This window comes from Mastigoproctus giganteus, chromosome 3 (genome assembly GCF_048544385.1).
Source record: "Mastigoproctus giganteus isolate SK-2022 chromosome 3, ASM4854438v1, whole genome shotgun sequence".
Lineage (NCBI taxonomy): Eukaryota > Metazoa > Arthropoda > Arachnida > Uropygi > Thelyphonidae > Mastigoproctus > Mastigoproctus giganteus.
In genome coordinates, this window is record NC_143577.1 from 221500240 (window position 1) to 221520740 (window position 20501).

General features: G+C 35.2%; 1 protein-coding gene across 1 annotated transcript in view; it reads left to right on the top strand.

The window, feature by feature from the left end:
• Positions 1-2062: 2062 nt before the first annotated feature.
• rho-4 (rhomboid-4) overlaps positions 2063-20501 on the top strand; it is a 51689-nt gene continuing 33250 nt past the window's right edge. Inside the window, exons 1-3 of the mRNA XM_090370890.1 lie at positions 2063-2181; positions 7609-7632; positions 14601-14771. Of these exons, the coding sequence (XP_090227016.1) occupies positions 2101-2181; positions 7609-7632; positions 14601-14771 (276 nt within the window). The 5' untranslated portion in view covers positions 2063-2100. The remainder of the gene's footprint in view (positions 2182-7608; positions 7633-14600; positions 14772-20501) is intronic.

The following is a 20501-nucleotide window of genomic DNA, read 5'->3' on the forward strand; positions in this document are numbered from 1 at the left end:
GAAAAACAACATTAGATTTAACATACAATCAAAAGACAATCGATAAGACATCGACACGACATTGAACGCAAATATGTTTTCAATACCAACAACACAAGTTGTTGATAGTGAACAGTTGAATTCTAAAGCGGAGTAGATTTCCATTAGGATGTGCTTGCAATAAGTTTTGTCTGCGCAGAGTTTCCCTCATGCATCAATTTTTAGTGAATTAAAGAATTTCAGAGTACTGCTGGCGAATATATAGTTTAGGCTAATTCGGCACCTGAAGCTGTTTCCCAGTGGGAAAGAAAGCAAACTTATATAGCATCAGCTAAAAAAACTACACACTTCACCCATCCATCCCTCTAAAATTTTTCTAGTTCCTCCTTGAATTTGTTAAAACCACCCACTTCCACAACAACAGATCTAAGCCTGTTCCAACAATAAACTCGCTGGCTGAAGACAAACTTCCGCACATCTGTCCTGCAACCATCCTTCCTCAACTTGAATTTATGCCCCCTCACATGAGTAGTCTCAGCAAGGGAAAGAATTCCATTGACATTTAGCTTACTCAATCCATTGAAAGCCTTAAACACTTCAATCAGATCTCTCCGCAGGTGCCTAGTCTCCAGACACTGCAATTTGCAGAACTGGAGCCTTTCATGGTAAGGGCACCCTATGTTATTATTATTATTACTAACCATATAGTGCAAGGAAGCCTGAGGCTTATGCTGCACCAGCTAAAAAAAATTTCCGAGTTAACCTGAGAGAGAGAGAGAGAGAGAGAGAGAGAGAGAGAGAGAGAGAGAGAGAGAGAGAGTCACCAAGAAACAGAAGAATGATGATATCCAGCTCAGAACCCTGGGTGTGCCAAGCCCATACTCACCAGATGTGAGCCCCTGGGGTTATATTGAGATGTTTAGTGAAGTAATGCTCCCAGTATGCTGCTGAACAATGATACAAAGATTCCTGGTCGTGGCCTGCCTCCATGACAAAGAACGCTCTTTGCGAGCTCACTTGCTGAAGTTGGTATGAAGGACAGCACGCAAGATGGTGAAGGATGTCCTTTCCACTCTATTCATCCATCAATGGATTCAATATGCAGTGCTGCGGTGTTTCTTCAGTTATGTATCATTTGCAGGGCATCTGACATATAATTGAAGAAATTCGTTGAATAGCGTTGGGATCTTTCATATGCCATGTGGAAAGTCTGCACGGGTAGCACAGTGGCATCGTCACCGTCCTCCCCACACCGGGTGGAAAAGGCCTGGGTTCGAATCCCGTCGATGACGCGAGGAACTTTAATGGGCTTTTTTCACTCCGTGGCTGAGTTAGTTGGTCTCAGGCGTAGATAGCAAAGTTTTTCTCCCCAGTAACTGGGGTTTTTTCGTCCAGCAAAACAGGCAAATCAACCATAGAACATACGCAATTTACAGACACAAATACGGGTTAATGTATTTAATTACGGGCAACCCTAAAATAATAATAATAATAATATACCGTGTGGAAAAGGGAAGGATTCGATTACGTCGCTGCTGAAATTGCTCCTTAAACTCCAATTTCCAGCCAACTAATATTGCTCCCGTGACAAATATAGTTTTATTTAAAATACGGTGTATTAAAAAAAACTGATTCTGTGTGCAGTGCATTTATTTTCTTTGCTATTGTTCAAACTCAAATAGTTATTGCAAATATCAAACAGATGAATGGGGGACGGAAGGGATTATTTCCATTCATATCCCGATTCCTTGATTGTTTTCTTACGAGAAGTATGTCAAGCACCATTATCGTGCAATATGCTTGTAGAAAGGTCAAAGTATTGTGTCTGTGTACCATTCTTTGACGAATAGGTCAAATTTTTTTAAAATTTTTATCCGGAAATAAGAAATATTAAAATTTTGATTTTAAACATGGCCAGTAGGTGTCAAAGTGACTCACTTGTATTTATGGAAAGACATGACTTCATAGACATTCCCGGTGATAATCTGCAGTTAGTTGTACAAGTGTTTTCATTTGTTGACTTATGATTGGTGTTGTCTTCATTTTCTGTCGTACCAGTACATATCCGTCCATAAGTCAGTTGTTTATTTGTATTGGTTGTCATAAGATTTTGATCTTATCATGCGAAACAGTACCGTCAAATTCAGTCCACAGTCGCGGAATCAAGGCCGTGATACTGAGACAGTTTTCGAAATGGAAAGAGTAAGTAATAAATTAATTGATGCTAATTTGTTTTGTCTAGATATACACAGAAGTTCTGAACTTTGCTTTTTATTTTGCTGTTCGTGTCAATGTAGAAATAATAAACACCATGCGTACAACCGTAATATAAGTGTTAAACTCTTCTCCTAGCGTTTGTACTAATTTAAATATATTTACACTAAAGGGGTCCCTTTAACCCCGAAAGCTTCGTACCATTTATTATTAAAACTTTTCTGCATTATACAGAATTCATCTATCCTTAAACTATGGAATCCAGAACGATAGGCCCATTTATTTTCATTGAGGCAACTTTAGTTTTACCTTATACAAATAACAATCACATCATGTCATATAATTGTATCTTTATAGTACTTTACAAGTTAACTTGGGCTATAAGCACATTTCCAGTTAACCAAGAAAATGTTAAATGACTTTTTCTTGGTTAATTACAAAAATGTTTACTACAAAATGATTTTGTAGTTAATGTTGTCTGACACTAAACCCTCAATATGCAGTAACTAGTTAGCCATTATGTTTGATTCAACTCCAAGCACACTGAACTAACTTTTCTTCCTTGCCATTTTATCTCATTTATTTTCCTTCTTTATACAGTATAACATTTGTCCCCATATTATTTCTAAAAAACACAATGTTAACAGCAACAATTTTTTTTTTTCATTCCAGAATAGTCATATTGGTAGTGATTAATTTGATATTTCAAAATGTCATTTGTTTACAGCATCTACCCACATTGCTAAGGTAACAATGGACCACGTGAGTTTTGTGGAAGGGACTTGTTCAAGGAACTTGAACAAGTTCCTTGTCTCCTCCTGGCGCCTCCGTAGCCAGGTGGGAAGAAGCAGCAGTGCGTAGCACACGCTTCTTGATTAGACCGGGGTTCGAGCCCGTCACCACCAAATACGGAACATGCGGAAAGGTCAGGGAATGACCACCGCACCGGAGCAATATGGCCTTAGTTGCTAATGCTCCTAAAAACCAAATAACAATAACAATTGTCTCCTCCTAGCCATCATTCTTCGCCCATGGTACTTAGAGAACCATTGGTTTTATAACTTATATGTTTGGGATTCCCATTAAAAGAAAGGTAATATTTAATTATTATCATATCTTATTTCCAATAAAAGCATTGCCCCAGGAGCTCACATCTGGTGAGTGTGGGCTTGGCACACCCAGGGTCCTGAGCTGGATATCATCATTCTTCTCGGTGATTCCTTTCTACTTCTCTCTCGCCCAGGGTAACTTGGGCATTTTTTTTTTTTTTTGGCTGGTGTGGCATAAACCTCAAGCTTTCTTACACAGTATGGCTAATAATAAATGACTTTCTTTGTTAATTACAAAAATGTTTCCTTACTAGGAAAGGCTTCAGGAGGAGTTTAAAGGCCTTGAATAGTTTGAGTAAGCTCAATGGTGATGGAATCCTTCCTCTTGCTCGGACTGCACACATGAGAGGGCATAAATTTAAATTGAGGAAGGATAGTTGCAGGTTGCACCTTCTGGCTGAAGGCAGAAATTTGCCTTCAGCCAGAAGGTGGTTTATTGTTCGAACAAACTCCAGTCTGTTTTTGCAGAGGTAGGTAGTTTGAATAAATTCCAAGGAAGAACTAGATAAACTGTTAGAGAGAATGGACAGGTTAGTTAGTTATTTGGTTTTTAGGAGCATTAGTAACTAAGGCCATATTGCCCTGAGAATATGCTGTGGTCATTTCCCGACCTTTCCGCATCCTCCGTATTTGGTGGGCACGGGCTCGAACCCCGGTCTAATCGAGAAGCATGTGCTACGCACTGCTGCTCCTGCCCACCTGGCTATGGAGGTGCCTGTGGACAGGTCAAATGAGTAGTGTTGGCTTGCTTTTTTTATGGCTGATTGTGAATAAGCTTGCTTTCTTGCATCATTTTCTCTTACTGCTGCTACTAATAATAATAATATTTTTTATGATCTCAAGGGCTGCATAAAAGTATCAAAAGTCAATGGTTGCCCACCAATAGTCTAGACAACCCAACTATCAAAACCAGAAATATTTTAGCAAAGTAGCCAATAATAAAAAAGACCTTTGGATCTCTTTGCAGAACTCAATAGAAGAGAATAGTGTTAATATAAGTACGGGCTTCTGTATGGAAATGTGGTGCTGTGCCATCGTGTTGGAAAATATTTTTCGGCAGCAAGATTGTACATCACCAAATTTTCATACATAAGTCTTTGTCAATTTTATAACAGGTGTACATCCCTCAAATGCTTAATACCTTCTCTGAGTCACATGACAAAGGCAGTAAACAAGGTTAACCAAAGCAATATGGAAAGAATTAAGAGGCAGGGCCAAAGGTGGTTTTTTTTTTTTTTTTTTTTTTTTTTTATGAATAACTGGTATTTTTAAAAAATATTTTCATTGTTCTTTAAGCACATTTCCATCTGTACTTGAAATGTTTTTGTAAAAATTGCTCATAACAGTTAGGTAATTTTCAGTCTTCTAAAACCATGATAATTGCAAGTTGTGAGTCTGGACTGTCAACAGGATAGTCTGTTACTGTCCATTATACTTTCTGGATGGTTGCCATATTGTGCTGAACCATGTGTATGGTTACATTGTTGTGTAACAAAATTGTACAATTGGTCAAAAATCAAGGTCTGCTTTTGATGACATATTGCAAATCAACTTTGAGGATTTGCATATTTCACTCGTACACATGAAATGGCACATGGTAGCAATTCCTGTTAGTCAAAGAACGGCATAAGAAAAACTTTCCAGTGCTTTCAAAAATCTTGAATTTCTTTGGCTGTGTTGGTGATAAATGTTTCTGCATGTTGTGTTGCTTGCTCTCTGGTTCAAGGTACTTGTACTGTCTTAATCATGGTCATTTATGTGATCTGAGAAGTTATTTCCTTCTTCATATTGCATTAGATGCAGTAGAAGTTTCTTTCACTCATTGAGACACTTGAGAACCCACTTTGCACAGGCCTTCTAGTACTATAGTCTGTCACATAGCATTCTGTCTTGATGGCACATTGTCAACTAAGACAACATTTTATTCTCTGACAACTACAAACTTTTCTTGCACAGGGTCATCCTGCAAAGTTTTTTTTTTTTTTCAATTTTATGGTAAAAGTTTATCCATTCATACACTCTTATTCATGACAACATACAGTTGTTGACATACACCTTTTCCATATGCCACTGAATTTCTGCTGGAGGGAATACCACTCTGCTATAAAAAATTAAATAACATTGTAGTTCTAGTTTGGATATGCCCATTACTCTGAACTCTTATTGTCTCTGCTGAAAGGCATCACTTCCCACTGATTCAGGATAGCTAATATGTCCTGTTGTTCAGTAAAACTATTAGTACCATTCCCTGAATTTATACTCATGGTGGCACCTAGGTAATTTAAATTTAGACAGTTAATCTTGTATTCATTTGAATTACTCTTGTAGGCTATCATTGAGACATCTGTATGTAACTATAAGAGATCTTATATCAAACATCTGTAAAAAAAAAAAAAAAATGCGTAAGATGTTTTAAAATCTAATTAAGCACTTGCAGTCTTCATATACTTTAGGGCTTTTATGTGTATGTTTTACAAAACTGTACTTGCTAAAAATGGCAAATCTATAAACTTATCTGTGAAAATACTGCCTAAACACTTCTTCATTCTTCTGTTTTCTTAACCTTCAACCCACGCATAAAAATATTAGAACTTATAGTAATAAGTTCTAATATTTTTTTTGTTTGTTTGTGGTTTTGTTTAAAAAAAAAAAAAACGGTGTGCACATTGTTTGAAATTATATTGATGAAAACAATTATGGGATCATGTGACAATATAATGAACATTCCACAACATCCATTGTGGCTGCAGTGATGGCACACATTCATGGATTGATGTGTAGAGTGAATTATCAAGTTTTCCAATAAGTATAAGCCTAGAAAATGCAAATTCAGCTATGCGGCCATTTAGTTAAATACTTCTACCATATCACAGACTCATTTCATTCATGAAGTACAGCTGCAAAAGACAACACTTGTCAGTTATCTCAGCATAGCATCTTTAAATGTTATCTCAGATAGATTTACCTGGGTCAAACACTTAGAGTCATCAGGAGACTGAAAGCAGTATAGTGTTACAGTGCCAAGTTGTGTGTCACGAAGTGTCATTAGCAGGTTGTGGAATCTGGGTCAGTGCAGAGATAAGATCACTTCACTCACTCACTCACAAAAGCTTTGCAGTAACAACAGGGTTAGAGACAGGAGTTGTCTGAAATCATCTGCATAGACATGAACTTTATGCAGGTAGACTTATGGTATGTGTTTTCTATTAAATACCCAATATCATATGGCCAGAAGAATGTAGGCACTCGAATATTGTCATTAGACTAAAGAGAAATGGCACTGTGAGCTCTTCACAGATGAATCTAGATACAGCCCTGCAGTTGTCAGTGTGATGGAAGAGCTTGAAATAACCGTAAGTACAGGAACACAATCAGATCTGTGGAAGTGGTTTACTGGTATGAAATATATTAGTTTCTATGGTCATACAACCCTCCACATCATCAGGAACTGAACTATATGCACACGCAAGTTAGAGATGGGTTCCTGAAAGTCATAGCACCTTCCCTATTCTAGTGCTGCAGGCAGAGTTGTTTTTGTGGATGAAGTATTCATACACCATAAGGCACAGCTGTCAAGTGTGATGCAATATGTGGGATGAGGGGGTAGTCAAGAGTCAAGTCTCCTGACGTGACATCCTCTTGAGGATGTCTTGGATGCCTTAGGAAGACTTATAGCAAGAGTTCATTTGGACTATCCACTGCTACTTTAGCTGGAAACAGCACTTCCATAAGAATGGCCATCTGACTTCAACTCATCAATATCTTTATTGCAGGTAAGAAACATGTCAGGCAGTTGCTGGGCCAGTCCATGCACTTGCTGTCCACAATGGTGACATAAGCTGTTCCTGTTAATACTTTGCTTCCGATGTGTCATATTCCAATAAAGCCACAATTACTGTTCACTCTGGAGTTGTTTTGAATGTTTTTGACGTATACTAATTGGAACTTAGCTTCAGTTATATAATGAGGTATGTAGTCATCATATTTACACAAACATTTGCAAATGCTGTGGTCATATTGTTTTGACTAGTATGTTTATATTCTGAAATTTGCTTTTAAACAGTGTCTTTACATGTTATGCAAGATTTCTGGTAGGAATCTTTGTCCTGTAATGGTACATAAGCAGTCAGTTTGCTTTTTGTGTGAGTGTGTGAGTGAGTGAGAGATTCAAAAATTATGTCAGTGATAAATGTTTGACAAAACTTTTTTGCATTGACAATGACATGTTATGCATTATTCTTGTAATGATAATATATCAGTTAGCCATGTTTTTTACTTTTGTTTTTTTCTTTCCTTTTTTTCGTAGAACTGGAGGCCAGTTTTTGAAAAGGTAAGATTTTATAGTCATTTATAATACATATAGTTTTAAGTGTACGTACAATGATATCACAATTACCATGTTATATAAAAATAATTACCACTCTATGATATTAATCAACATGGCAAATATTGTTTTTGTTTGTTGTTTTCAAATGCAAAATGATCGATTTTTCACTTGTTCGAGAAAGTTTTTCTGCTTTGTTTATGTCAGATTATTATATGTGTTACCCTGTCAGTTAAATTGGAATATGTGACGTTACTGATTTGTGGAGCCATGTGTGCAGTTGAAAGTAAAATTTAGTTTATTAAATAAATATTACTTTTTATGAACTAAATATTAATAAACTGTTTAGTAATATTTAGTTTATTAAAAATTAAAATATTGCAGTATTCTTTTTACTATTCACTTTAATCAGGTTATTTGGTCAGCAATTTTGTTTCGCATTTCTCTAAAAATACTCTCTCCCTTGTTATTTGTTCAGAGAATTTTTTCTCTGAGCACATAAGCAAAATGAAATTATATTTAAGGAACTTTGAGAACTTTTCAAAACTTTGAAAAATTGCAAAAAATTTATCAGCCTATTGGAAGTATTTTATATCCATTGTTATCTGTCTCTTGACCTCCTGCAGTTACCATATCTTCTAGTGCAGTGGTTCCCAAACTACTGAGATCTACGGACCCCTTCAAAAATCAAAAAAAGTTTGCAGACCCCTATATATATATATATGTGTGTACACACACACATGTTTTTGTGTGTGTGTGTGTGTGTATATATGTATGAACACTGGGTTTTCTGAAAAGAAAATTCAGTGTTTTATGTTTTAAACAACTCAACTTTATTCTTATTTTTACATAAACATATAATAAAAACTTTATTTGTCATCAATTTGCTATACATAGAACGAATAATTTGATCAGTTCCAGAAGGTCTGTGAAAGGGACCCCTGGAACTGGTCTACTGGCTCCCAGGTGTCTGCGAACCCCAGTTTAAGAAACTGTGCTAATGATTCTAGTTCTAATTTTATTCCCATTTTTGCTAGCTGCTTCTGGAGTTTATTATTGCCTCACTTCTAAATAGTTCTAATTTTATTCCCATTTTTGCTAGCTGCTTCTGGAGTTTATTATTGCCTCACTTCTAAATAATAAAGAAGCTATTTCTAGCCTTAATGTTAACTCCTCTCGTAGTTTGAATGGTGATCTATCTTCCTTCTCTAAAAATTTCATTATGAATTCATATTTCCTGACAAATTCAAACTGGATTATGACTCTCTTAAAACTGAAGACCAAAGTTTAAAATAATGTAATACAGTTAAAGCAAAATAGAGCTGCAATTGGTATGCAATATGGCTAAGTACAGCTAAAGCATTAAAAAAAATAAAGTAAAAAAAATAGTACTGGAACTTATTTACTATAAGATAAGTATTTGAAATAGGACCATATGCTGAAATAAAGCAATTATATGTTTATTACACAGAAAAAGGGTTGCTATTATCAGAAGACAGAATATTTGAAAAAAATGTTAACTTTTCCAGAAGCTAAAGAAAATCTTTGGATGGTTTTATTTATTAAAATCATGCATAACTGGACAATTGAGATGAGATGAGGTGGAGAACATGATGTATTATTAAGGTTGGAAATGGTCTCCAAGATTTTCTTTTCTCCCTTAGATATTTGTATGCTAGTACTACTAATGGGGTTTTGTCAGTGATATACAGGAATTTTGTTAGTAGAGATAAGGAGGTAATTATTCTGCTGTGTAAGGCAATGATAGGACCACATCTTGAGTATTGCATAGGTCTGAAAGCCTCATTTTAGAAAAAATGCGGTTTGTTGGAATGGGTGCAGATAAGGACAGTGAAATTAGTGAGGGAAAAAGAAAGGTGCTGTTACCAAGAAAGGCTTCAGTTCTTCAAGTTGCAGCATCTGGAAATCAAGTATCTGTGTGGAGATCTGATTGGGGTCTAAGGTTCTGAAAGGATTGAGTAAGCTAAATGTTGATGATGTCCTTGATTTGGCTCAGACAACACACATATCGGGAACAGGTTTAAATTGAAGGATGAAGTATGAAGATTTTCCTTCAGCCAGAGGGTAGTTTATTGTTGGAACAAACTTCTGTCTGGTGTGGTGAAAGTGGGTAATATGAAGAAATTTAAGGAAGGATTACACAAAAAAAGGATGGACAGGTGATGTGGGAAGTTTTTTTTTTTTTTTTGCTAATGCTGTATAAGCTTTCTTCCTTACATCATTTGCTTATATCCTTTACATTATACCTTACTAGCATTTATTGTCTCTAAAACTAAAAAAAAGCTTGCATTTGTTTATCCACATCATAGTTCATTAAAATGAGAGTTTAAGAATCAATGAAATATATTAAATGTATTAATGGATAAAGAAATTTTGTTATTTTACCGAAAAAAAAAAATTTTATGACATTCACTTATACAATCAAAACTGCAGGTAAGTTTTTTTTTTTTTTTTTTCTCTGTCTGAATAGTAATACATGTGTAACTTGTCACAAAACCTACTGTAATTGTACTTGTGCAATTAATTAAATTTGATATGTTGATTTTATACTATGCAGAGGAATCCCTAATTGCACTTAAGGAGACAAGAGCGAAAAATTCTCATTTTATCTAAAGAGAAAGTATTCTCTCTAGACCATTTTGTGAAGTATTCTCTATTTTTTTTTTTTTTTTATGTTGCACATCATCCTCTATTATATAACAAAATTTTGTATATACTGCAGCTGTTTCTTAGAGCATTTCCATTTAGACATTAAACTGTATTGTGATTGTGTTAAAAAATATTCCAAAAATATCAATTATGATATTTCACACTTCAGGCTTAGAAGATAAAATAGATAAGATTATATCAGCCATTACGTAGTATGGTTCATCATTAATTCAGCTAATTATCAGGCATATATATATATATATATATGTGTTAAAACATTATAAAGTGAGAGATTTGCAAACCAACATATGACCTTCCATGATATTAGTTCATTTATTTCTCTTCTCTTTTAATCTGAACACTGAAAACATGGTTAGTTTCCAGTTTTTTAATTTCACTGAGGCAAAGTTATATGCATATCACTTTGGGGATTTCTTTTATCCTAGATTATTTCTTTCATTTTTTTTTTTTTTTTTTTTTTTTAATCATTTTTAGCCACTTTGTTTGAGTACTGCATACTTCAGCTTGATAGTAAATGTGATCATAAAATTAACAAGTTTTCCTTCATTGTAAAAGCCTGCTATACTTTAATAATGAACATGCATTACGAGCTTGATGACAAGTGGTGTGTGTGTTTTGTTTGTTTGTTATTTGGTTTTTAGGAGCATTAGCAACTAAGGCCATATTGCTCCGGGGATATGCGGTGGTCATTCCCTGACCTTTCCGCATCCTCCGTATTTGGTGGTCACGGGCTCGAACCGCGGTCTAAGGCGGTGTGTGTGTGTGTGTGTGTGTGTGTGTGTGTGTGTGTGTGTGTGTGTGTGTGTGTGTGTGTGTGTGTGTGTGTGTGTGTGTGTGTGTGTGTGTGTGTGTGTACTTTTTCACCTAAATAAGAATAAATTGTAATGAGGAAAGGACTTAACTTATAGTTGCTCACTTGGATACAACAGCATACTAAAACATATAGAAGTTAAGTATGCATAAATTCAGCAGCCACTTGACTTCAGTATCACCAAAAGCACAATTATAAATCTTTGCTGATTTTAAAATATTAATGTGTATGAGTGGTATTCTTGAGGTTATCTAGATAGCTACTGCTACTTCAAAGAATGTACAGTAAACTCTCATTATAACTCTTCTACTTGTGGGTCTCTCCTACTTTTAATGCTCCTTTCTTTTGGCCTCATGATCAGTCCAGTTTAAAATGCTTTCCCACTTATCTTGCTTTTTTTTTCTTTTTTTTTTTTTTTTTTTTTTTTAAGATCCCAAAAAGTTTTTATTTTTGAGTTTTGTTTTTAGAAAAGGGATGATAGAAATGAAATTCTAGGGATCATTATTGGTATGATTTGTTTACTTCATAAAAATTATTTCCAGTGCAAGCAATGATTGTATATTTTACATTTAACTCTAGATTTAAAGGAAGAAAGACTGCTCTTTACAACTCAGCATCTAGCCCTTCAATGCATTTGCATACTCTCCTCAACTTTTACTAAATTTAACATTGTTCATCTACTAAACCTTGATGGTAGAGTGATCTGTCGTTTGGCTGTTTATGTATGCTCAACTTGGCATCAGTAAATTTCATTAATGACAATATTATTATATTATTACTGTATTTATCAGTAATAATACTTAAGGCATGTTTAATTTAATAAAATCTCTAAAATTTTTCAGTCTTTTTAATATCTTGCAAAAAAAAAAAAAAAAAAAAAAAACAAGCATGGCACATTAAGTGTGCAGATTTTTAACTTGTGTATGAACATTGCATCATAAACACTGAAAAATGAAAAGCTGAAAAATCAATGTTATAAGCCAAAATATTGACTAAATATGAAAAATAGTCTTGCCAAAGAAAGAAGTCTCAGTGCTTCTGATATATTCCCACTTATAGCTCTTTTGGGCTAGTTCCCCAGAAAGTGCTATAATAACGGGAGTTTGATGTAAATACAATATTTACTGTATTTACAGTAAACTCCCATTTCCAAGCATTTTATTCAACTGCTGGAGCAAAGGTAGTATAATTCCCTGCTTTACTAATAATGTATTGTTGAATGAAAATGCTGAAGTGGCCCTGAGATATCATAATCATTTTTAGCCATCATGACCATTGTCCCAACAAATATTTTAATTAGGGACTTCATTGATGTTGGTAGTGAGTGTCCTGGAAAAAAAAATTGTGACATCTGCAAACCCCAGGGGCTTACATCTGGTGAGTATGGGCTTGGCACACCCAGGGTCCTGAGCTGTATATCATCATTCTTCTCTTTCTTGGTGATTCCTCTCTCTGTCTCTCTCTCTCTCACTCTCTCACTCTCAGGGTAACTTGGAAATTTTTTTTTTTTTTTTTTTGGCTGGTGCAGCATAAGCCTCAGGCTTCCTTGCACTATATGGCTAATAATAATAATAATGTAGATTAGCTGTAATAAATGCATTGATTATGATGTGATAATATATGAACCACATTTTACCATTATTTTGTTGTTGATGGGCAATATGATATGTGTTGCTACCACTTTTTGTGTAGTCCTGTCCTTGCAGGACTAAGGACTGTGCAAAACTTGCAGGCAATATAGTGAATACGGCATAATGAATCTTAAAGTTAAAATAACAATTGCAAATGCAACATCTTAAGTGAAAGAAGGGGCAATGATGAGAAAGAAAAGTTTACACCATTACAGTAGTGCACAGTGCAAGTTTCTCTTTTGTAAAAATGACCCAGATTGTGCTAGTGTATTTAAGTTATTCAAGAATATTTAGAAAACCTGCTGAAATGCTGCTTAGAACAAAATTTATAACTGAGATTATTAGTAAAGCAAGTTTGCATAATAGAGCTACGGTTTTATATGTTATATGCATCTCCTAATATGTTATGCAATACCATTTTGAACATTATATATTTAAAGGTTAAAAACAATACTGTTAGGAACTATATTTAATGTCACATATTAATATGTCAGTAATTATTTTTATTATCAATATTTCATTGTTTGTTCACCATCTGATTAACAAACTTGATGAAAAATTGATATGCTGATATGTTATTCAGGCAGCAATTTTGTGATTAAATTGCATTTTATGTGCAATATTCACATATGCTTATTACTGAAATGTCATAATGGGTGTAGGTCTTATTTGGTATAGCAGGTATCCTGAAGTACTCTAACCCTTGGTTGCTGCTACACACCCAAAGCCATCCGCACTGATATTGATTTACTGTATGGTAATTTTTGATTGTCTTTCACTGTCTCAGTAGTTCATTATACCAAGCATTTTACTGAATTCTTCCCAATATACCATAACAGCTTTTAAAAATAAGTCTCTACAGTGATAGGCATGCTTTTTTCTTATTCTTATTTAAAGGAACAGCAGTTACTCCTCTTGAGTGCTGCTTTTTATTTTCTTGTATTCAAATGCAGCAAGGCATTTTTAAAAATGTGCAGTCTTGAAATTGTAAACATGAATACTATAACTAAATGAACTGATCCAAAAAAAGAATAATTCTAATGAAAGAAAAATAATAAAAGAGCAGTAATAAAGATTTTCGACCAAAATTGAGAAATATCGCTTCAATTTTTATAATACATATGTAGTATGTATATTCAATAGTATTTAAGATGTGTTCATGCTTCTGTGCATGTTAACTGATTATTACAAATATTATTCTAACTGCAATAGTGACTCCTCCCTGGCACTCTAGCATTGGGGGAAAAAAATGCTCTTTTTATACTCTGGCACAGCTACTTGGTCAGAGGAGTTTAATCATTTTACAATAATAGCTTATTCAGCTGAAGTTGGGAGCTAATTTTTGGTGCTGATTCATCTATATTTGTTTGGAGAATTTATCTAAAGAAGCTTGATACTTCTCTGTTGTAGAAATTATATTGTCTTATTATAACCAAATTTAGAGGAAAAATTAATCACTAAAAATGAGATAACCAAAATAAATTTTGAACATATTTTCTGCTATTCAGAGTATATACCTTTTGCTGTGCATGCTACCACAATATTTTGGGAATAGACATGCGCAAATATATATCATGTATTTATACAAATATACATTGTGTATTTATATAAGTATTTAAGCTGGTATTTAATCATCTCAAACCATTAATCCAAATAAACTGAACGTTAGAAAGCTTGAATTATATATACATATGTGTAAATATATTTACCGATTTTATTGAAATTTCTTATTTTTGAATAAGAATAAAAGTATAGGGAGTTATACAGACAATATTTTATGTAAAATAAGAGACAGATCATAAGGGCACTCTTATAAATGACTAAAATTATTGCTTTTTTAGTATGATACCGACAGAGATGGTTTAATACCACTGAGTGCTCTAAAACGGTTACTTCAGAGTGGCAACACAGAACTCAGTACAGATTTTCCTTCAGAAGTTATTGATGAAATTTTGGAGCGTGCTGATTGGAACCACGATGATTTCCTAAGTTATGATGAATTTTTAAGAATGGTAGGTATTATTAAGAAAATCTAATTTTTTTTTTTTTTTTTTTTTTTTTTTCTGTTTTCTTGAACTAAAACATTGTTCTGAAATGTGGAAAACATTGTTCGGTATGAACCAAAGGTCAAATCAAAAGTCAATAAAACACCATTTATTCATGTCTATGTAATGTACAGACATTTAATTAATAGATAACAGAGCTTCAAAGGCTCAATACATTCTACATTATATATCAATTAGTTAAGAAATGGAGGAATTATCTCTATGATGTCTTGTAGAACACTTCAGTGCTGATACTCTCCATTGTTGAATAACTATACAAATAGTTTACATGTATTCCACACCCTTATAGACAAAATCAATGATCCAATGCACCACGGAATTGGAGGCCCACGGATTCCAAGCCCGACCCCAAAATACATCAAATCACCAACCCTAATCTTTGAGTGAGAAAATACAACATCCCGTATTTTAAAAACAATTTAAATGCTTTGAAAACAAATAACTGTTCAACATGGATGTGACCAAAATTGGTTGATCAGACCTTTTTGGCATCTTGTATTTTTTATGTTATTTAGATTTTTTTTCCAATTTAACTTTCTGATGTGATTATTAAGAAGCATACTTCTTAACACAGGTTTCAATTTAATTATGATAAATGACACTTTATAGTGTTCTTGAAGGATCATGGGAGAAATTCCCTTGATCCTTCAAGTGCAGAGGCCCTTGTTCAAGACATGCATATTTTTTATCGCCAATATCTTAATTTTAGCTGTTAATGTATATTAAATAATTTTGATATCATATGCTTGAATTTCAGCAAAGCTTTTAATACTGTTGCACATAAGACTGCCATATAAATTGGAGCAGTGTAGCATTATGGGCAAGTTACTGCTCTGGATAAAGGGATGATTGAGTAGGATAAGACAGTGGTTATTAATGGACACTGTTCTTCATGAACTAATATTGCTAGAGGAGTCCCCCAGGGTTCAGTGCCAGGCCCATTGTTGTTTTCTATATTTATTAATGCTATTGGTGAAAGTATATCAGTTTGCACATCATACAAAGGTTGGTAGGGTGGTTAATGACAGTAATCAGGGTAAGCTACTGCACCAAGGTCTAAAAAAAAAAAAAAAAAAAAATTAGGCAAATGGGCTGAGAAATGGCAGTTGAAGTTAAACATTGACAAATGCAAGGTACTGCATATGGTCAACAGTAATCCAGATATGATCCAGTGGGAAAAAAAAAAAAAAAAAAAAAACCTGGAGTAATTGTGCAGTCAGATATGGTGTTCTCTGAGCAGTGTAGACAGCCTGCCAGGCCAGTTCATGGGGTTTTGTCTATGACATACATAAAGTTTCCTAGTAAGGATAAGGAGGTGATTATCCCATTGTATGAGGCAATATTAGGCCTCATTTTAAGAAAGATATTATAGATCTGTGGGAATGGGTGCAGAAAGGGGCAATGAAATTGGTGAGCAGGATAAAAAGGCATCAGTTCTGCAAATTGCAACATCTAGAGACTTGAGCACCTGCGAAATGATCTGATTGAGGTGTTTAAGGCAATGGATTGGGCAAGTTCAATGCTGATATGATTCTTCCTCTTGCTCAAACTACCTGCATGGGGGGGCATAAATGCAAATTGAGGAAGGATGGTTGTAGGATACAGATGTAGAGGTTTGTCTTCAACCAGCAGGTGGTTGATTTTTGGAACAAATTTCCATCTGTTACTGTGGAAGTGGGTAGTTTGAATAAATTCAAGGCATAACTTGACAAATTATTTAAGGAGATGGACAGGTAATGTGGGAGGATGCTTTTTGAGGGGGGGGGGGAGCTGATGCTTTTAGCTTGCTTTTTTTGCATCATGCCTCACTACTACTACTGATAATAATGTTGTTGAAAAATCAGTCCTCATCTCTAAATGTATAAAAACAGTGTTATTACTGCCCCTTCCCTGCCCCACTCACTTTGCAACAGGTTGGATCTGTTCATACATTGAGTAACGTTGAAGGATTCTAGTTACCGCAGTTCACCGAAGCTAATATCACTGGATTCTCCTCTGAGAATATTTGAAGGAATGAATTTTTATAAACAATACCCCCTCACTTCCAAATTTGATGGACACCATCACTGAAGCTGAAATTTGGAAGCTGGCTGTGGTATTAGTGTAACGTAAACAGATGCTGGCACCCACGTTGACTCCACACACTATATTATAAGCAAAATGGATGACCCATTTAAGTGTTGCACCGATAACTTTTGAAAATTGCACTTAATTTAAGTTATCTCTGTTTTCATCAGATAGTTCACTTTTATTTACAAATAAAAGCAATATTTATATGTAACATTCTTTTTTTTATGGTGCCCTCTAAAAACTAAAGATATTAGTACCTATGGTACTTTAGTACTGTTTATAGATTGAAGGCTCAGAAGATACAAAGATATTGCCATTAGACTCGAATTTCTGTATATTATAATTTTCAGGAAATACATGCCAAAGAACCGAATTAAAAGAGAAATGAGGAAGAGGAAAATTTTGTTCTGCAAATTTGCAGTTGAACAGTGAATGGATATTGATTAGTTGAAGCATGTGTGTGTACTGGTTTGTGGGGGGGGGGACTTGAATTATAGATGGCACAGTTCAGAAGAACAGTGCCCATGGAAGTATCTATAGAAAAAAATATGCAGCAGAAACTGACTTAAGAGAGGTTTTGAAAACACTACCTCCAGATGTAGGGGAAAATATTCCTTGGTAGGGTGGATTTGAGATTTTTATATAATCAGTAGGTTTTTTGGTTTTTTGGTTTGGTAGTTGTTGGCGCATCGGCTTCTGTGGCCATAGTGCACCTCCCAAGGTTTTTGCAGTACTTTGATCCAAGCCCGAGGCGGGAATCGAACCCGCGACCTTTGGGTTCAATCAGTAGGTATTTAGATGAAAAGTAATGCTGTGAATAATAGCCAGAGAAATCGGTTTTTCTTTTTTTTGATGCAGAGGAAGAAAATATTTGATATGCTTATGCCAACTGAGGTTAGAAGTCATAGTTATCCCCAGTAAAGATAAATGATTTTGTCTGGAAATGTGAATGTTGTTAATGATGAGCATGTAATGCCTGAGATTTTCCTTTTTTTCTTTCAAGTACAGTTCACTCCTCATTATTAGCGTGATACTTACAACCATCATTCGACAATGTGGAAAAATTAGTAGCAGTGTTGGACTGAGAACGGAAAATTCCAGAATAAATAAAGCAGTTTTGTTTGCATATATAAGCACACTAATGATCTTAGCAAGACAATAGAAGAGACAAAAGCTCTTTGATTTTTCTCACTAGCCTCCTGATTCGGTCTGATCCTAATTACTAGCAAGAAACTTGGCTGCTATTTGATGATGATTGTAAATTAGCATTAGTAGAGGCATATGATGCAAGAAAGCACGCTTATACAGCATCACCCAAAAAAAAAAAAAAAAACCTTCCCATTTCACCTATCCATTCATTCCAAATGTTTGTCTAGTTCTGCCTTGAATTTATTTAAGCTATCAACTTCCACAATGACAGACTGCAGTTTGTTCTGGCAATCAACTACCCACTGGCTAAAGGCAAATTTCTGCACATCTATTCGACAACTGTCTTTCCTCAATTTCAGTTTATTCCCCTTCAGGTTTGTAATCTGAGCAAGAGGAAGAATCCCATCAGCATTGAGCTTGCTCAATCCATACAATGCCTTATACACCTCAGTCAGATCACCTCACAGGTGCTTACTCTCCAGATGCTGAAATTTGCAGAACTTAAACCTTTGTTCCCCTCACCAGTCTTGTTGCCCTTCTCTGCACTCGTTCTAGCAACTCTACATCCTTCCTAAAATGAGGCTTCCAGACCTGTACACAGTATGCAAGGTGTGGCCTAACCATTGCCTTATACGAGGGATAATCATCACCTTATCCCTGCTTGCAAAATTCCTGCATATCATTGACCAGACCCCATGATCTACTCTGGCAGCCTGTCTGCACTGCTCAGAAAACTTCATATCTGACTGCATAATTACCCCCAGGTCTCTTTCATTCTCCACTACCCTGAGTGTGGTGCCTCCGTAGCCAGGTGGGAAGAAGCAGCAGTGCGTAGCACACGCTTCTTGATTAGACCGGGGTTTGAGCCTGTCACCACCAAATATGGTGGATGTGGAAAGGTCGAGGGAATGGCCACCGCATATTCCCGGAGCAATATGGCCTTAGCTGCTAATGCTCCTAAAAACCAAATAACAAACTAACAAACAAACCCTGAGTGTAATACCACCCAGTTGGTACATTTCTCTCGAGTTACCGCTACCCAAATGCAATGTTAAACTTCAGTTGCCTCTTCTCAGCCCATCTGCCCAACTTTTCCAAATCCTGTTGCAGCAGCATACTGCCAACCTTTGTATCATCTGCAAACTTTGACATTAAGCTTGATATACCTTCATCAATATCATTGATAAACATACAAAACAACAATGGGCACAATGGCAAACCCTGGGGGGGGGGCTCCACTAATAACATTAGTCCACAAAGAGCAGTGTCCATTGATTAACACTCTCTGTCTTCCCCTACTCAACCATCCTTTTATCCATTGTAGCAATTTGCCCGTAATGACTACTGTACAATCAATTTGTACAGTAGTCTTCCATGTGTAACAGTATCAAAAGCTTTCCTGAAATCCAAGTATATGATATCAAAATTATTTTTTGTATCAGTTCCTTTGTGACCACGTTATAGTATCCAATCAAATTGGTCAGACAAGACTTTCCCTCTACAAACCCATGCTGTGTCTGAATTATTACTGCAGTCTTATCTAGATGAATTAGTAGTACAGTAGAACTTTGATTGCCCATCACCCTGTTTACTGTTGGTCTCTGTTAACCATATTGCATTGTGATATTGGTGCTGTGTGTGTCACTGTCTTTGTTTACAACTCACTGTATACAGTTGTACTTTAACGTCTTGTTTCATATTTTAATAATTTTTATTTAGTAAACCCATTGAAATGACAGAGAAACTTAAACGAGTAGTGTTGGGATTATCACAAAAAATTGAAATAATTAATCGTCTAAGAAACGATAAAAGTGCTACAAGTATAGCATAGGTTTATGGAATTGGAAGAACAACAGTAGATGACATAAAGCATGATGCAGACAAAATTGAAAACCACTGTTGGGTAATGTTAAAAGTCATAAAACAATCAAGCTTGCTAAAAATGAACAATTGGATACTGCAATGTTTCAACAATTTGTTCAAAAACATAGCCAAGGAATTCCATTGTCTGGACCTATAATAATCGAAAAAGCCATTGAAATCAATAAAAAAATTATGCGGATATCCTTCATTCAAGGCTAGCATAGGATGGTTGGACAGATTAAATTTTGCCATAGTATTTGACAGTTGTCGATCCAGAGTGAGAAGCTAAGTGCAGATAGCACAGCAATTTCTGTTTATCATGAAAAACTACAGAATGAAATAGCTGATCAAAGTTTGGTTAAAGACCAAATATACAACTGCAGTGAGACTGACCTTAATTGGAAGGCACTACTTCAAAAGACACTGATCTCAATGACTGAACATATGGCACTGGGATATAAAATGCAAAAAGATCGCATCACTATAATGGTATGTGCTAATGCCAGCAGTAGTCATAAATTGCCTTTGGTTGTTATAGGAAAACCAAAAAAGCCTAGATCATTTAAAAATATTAATTTAAATGCTTTGCCAGTT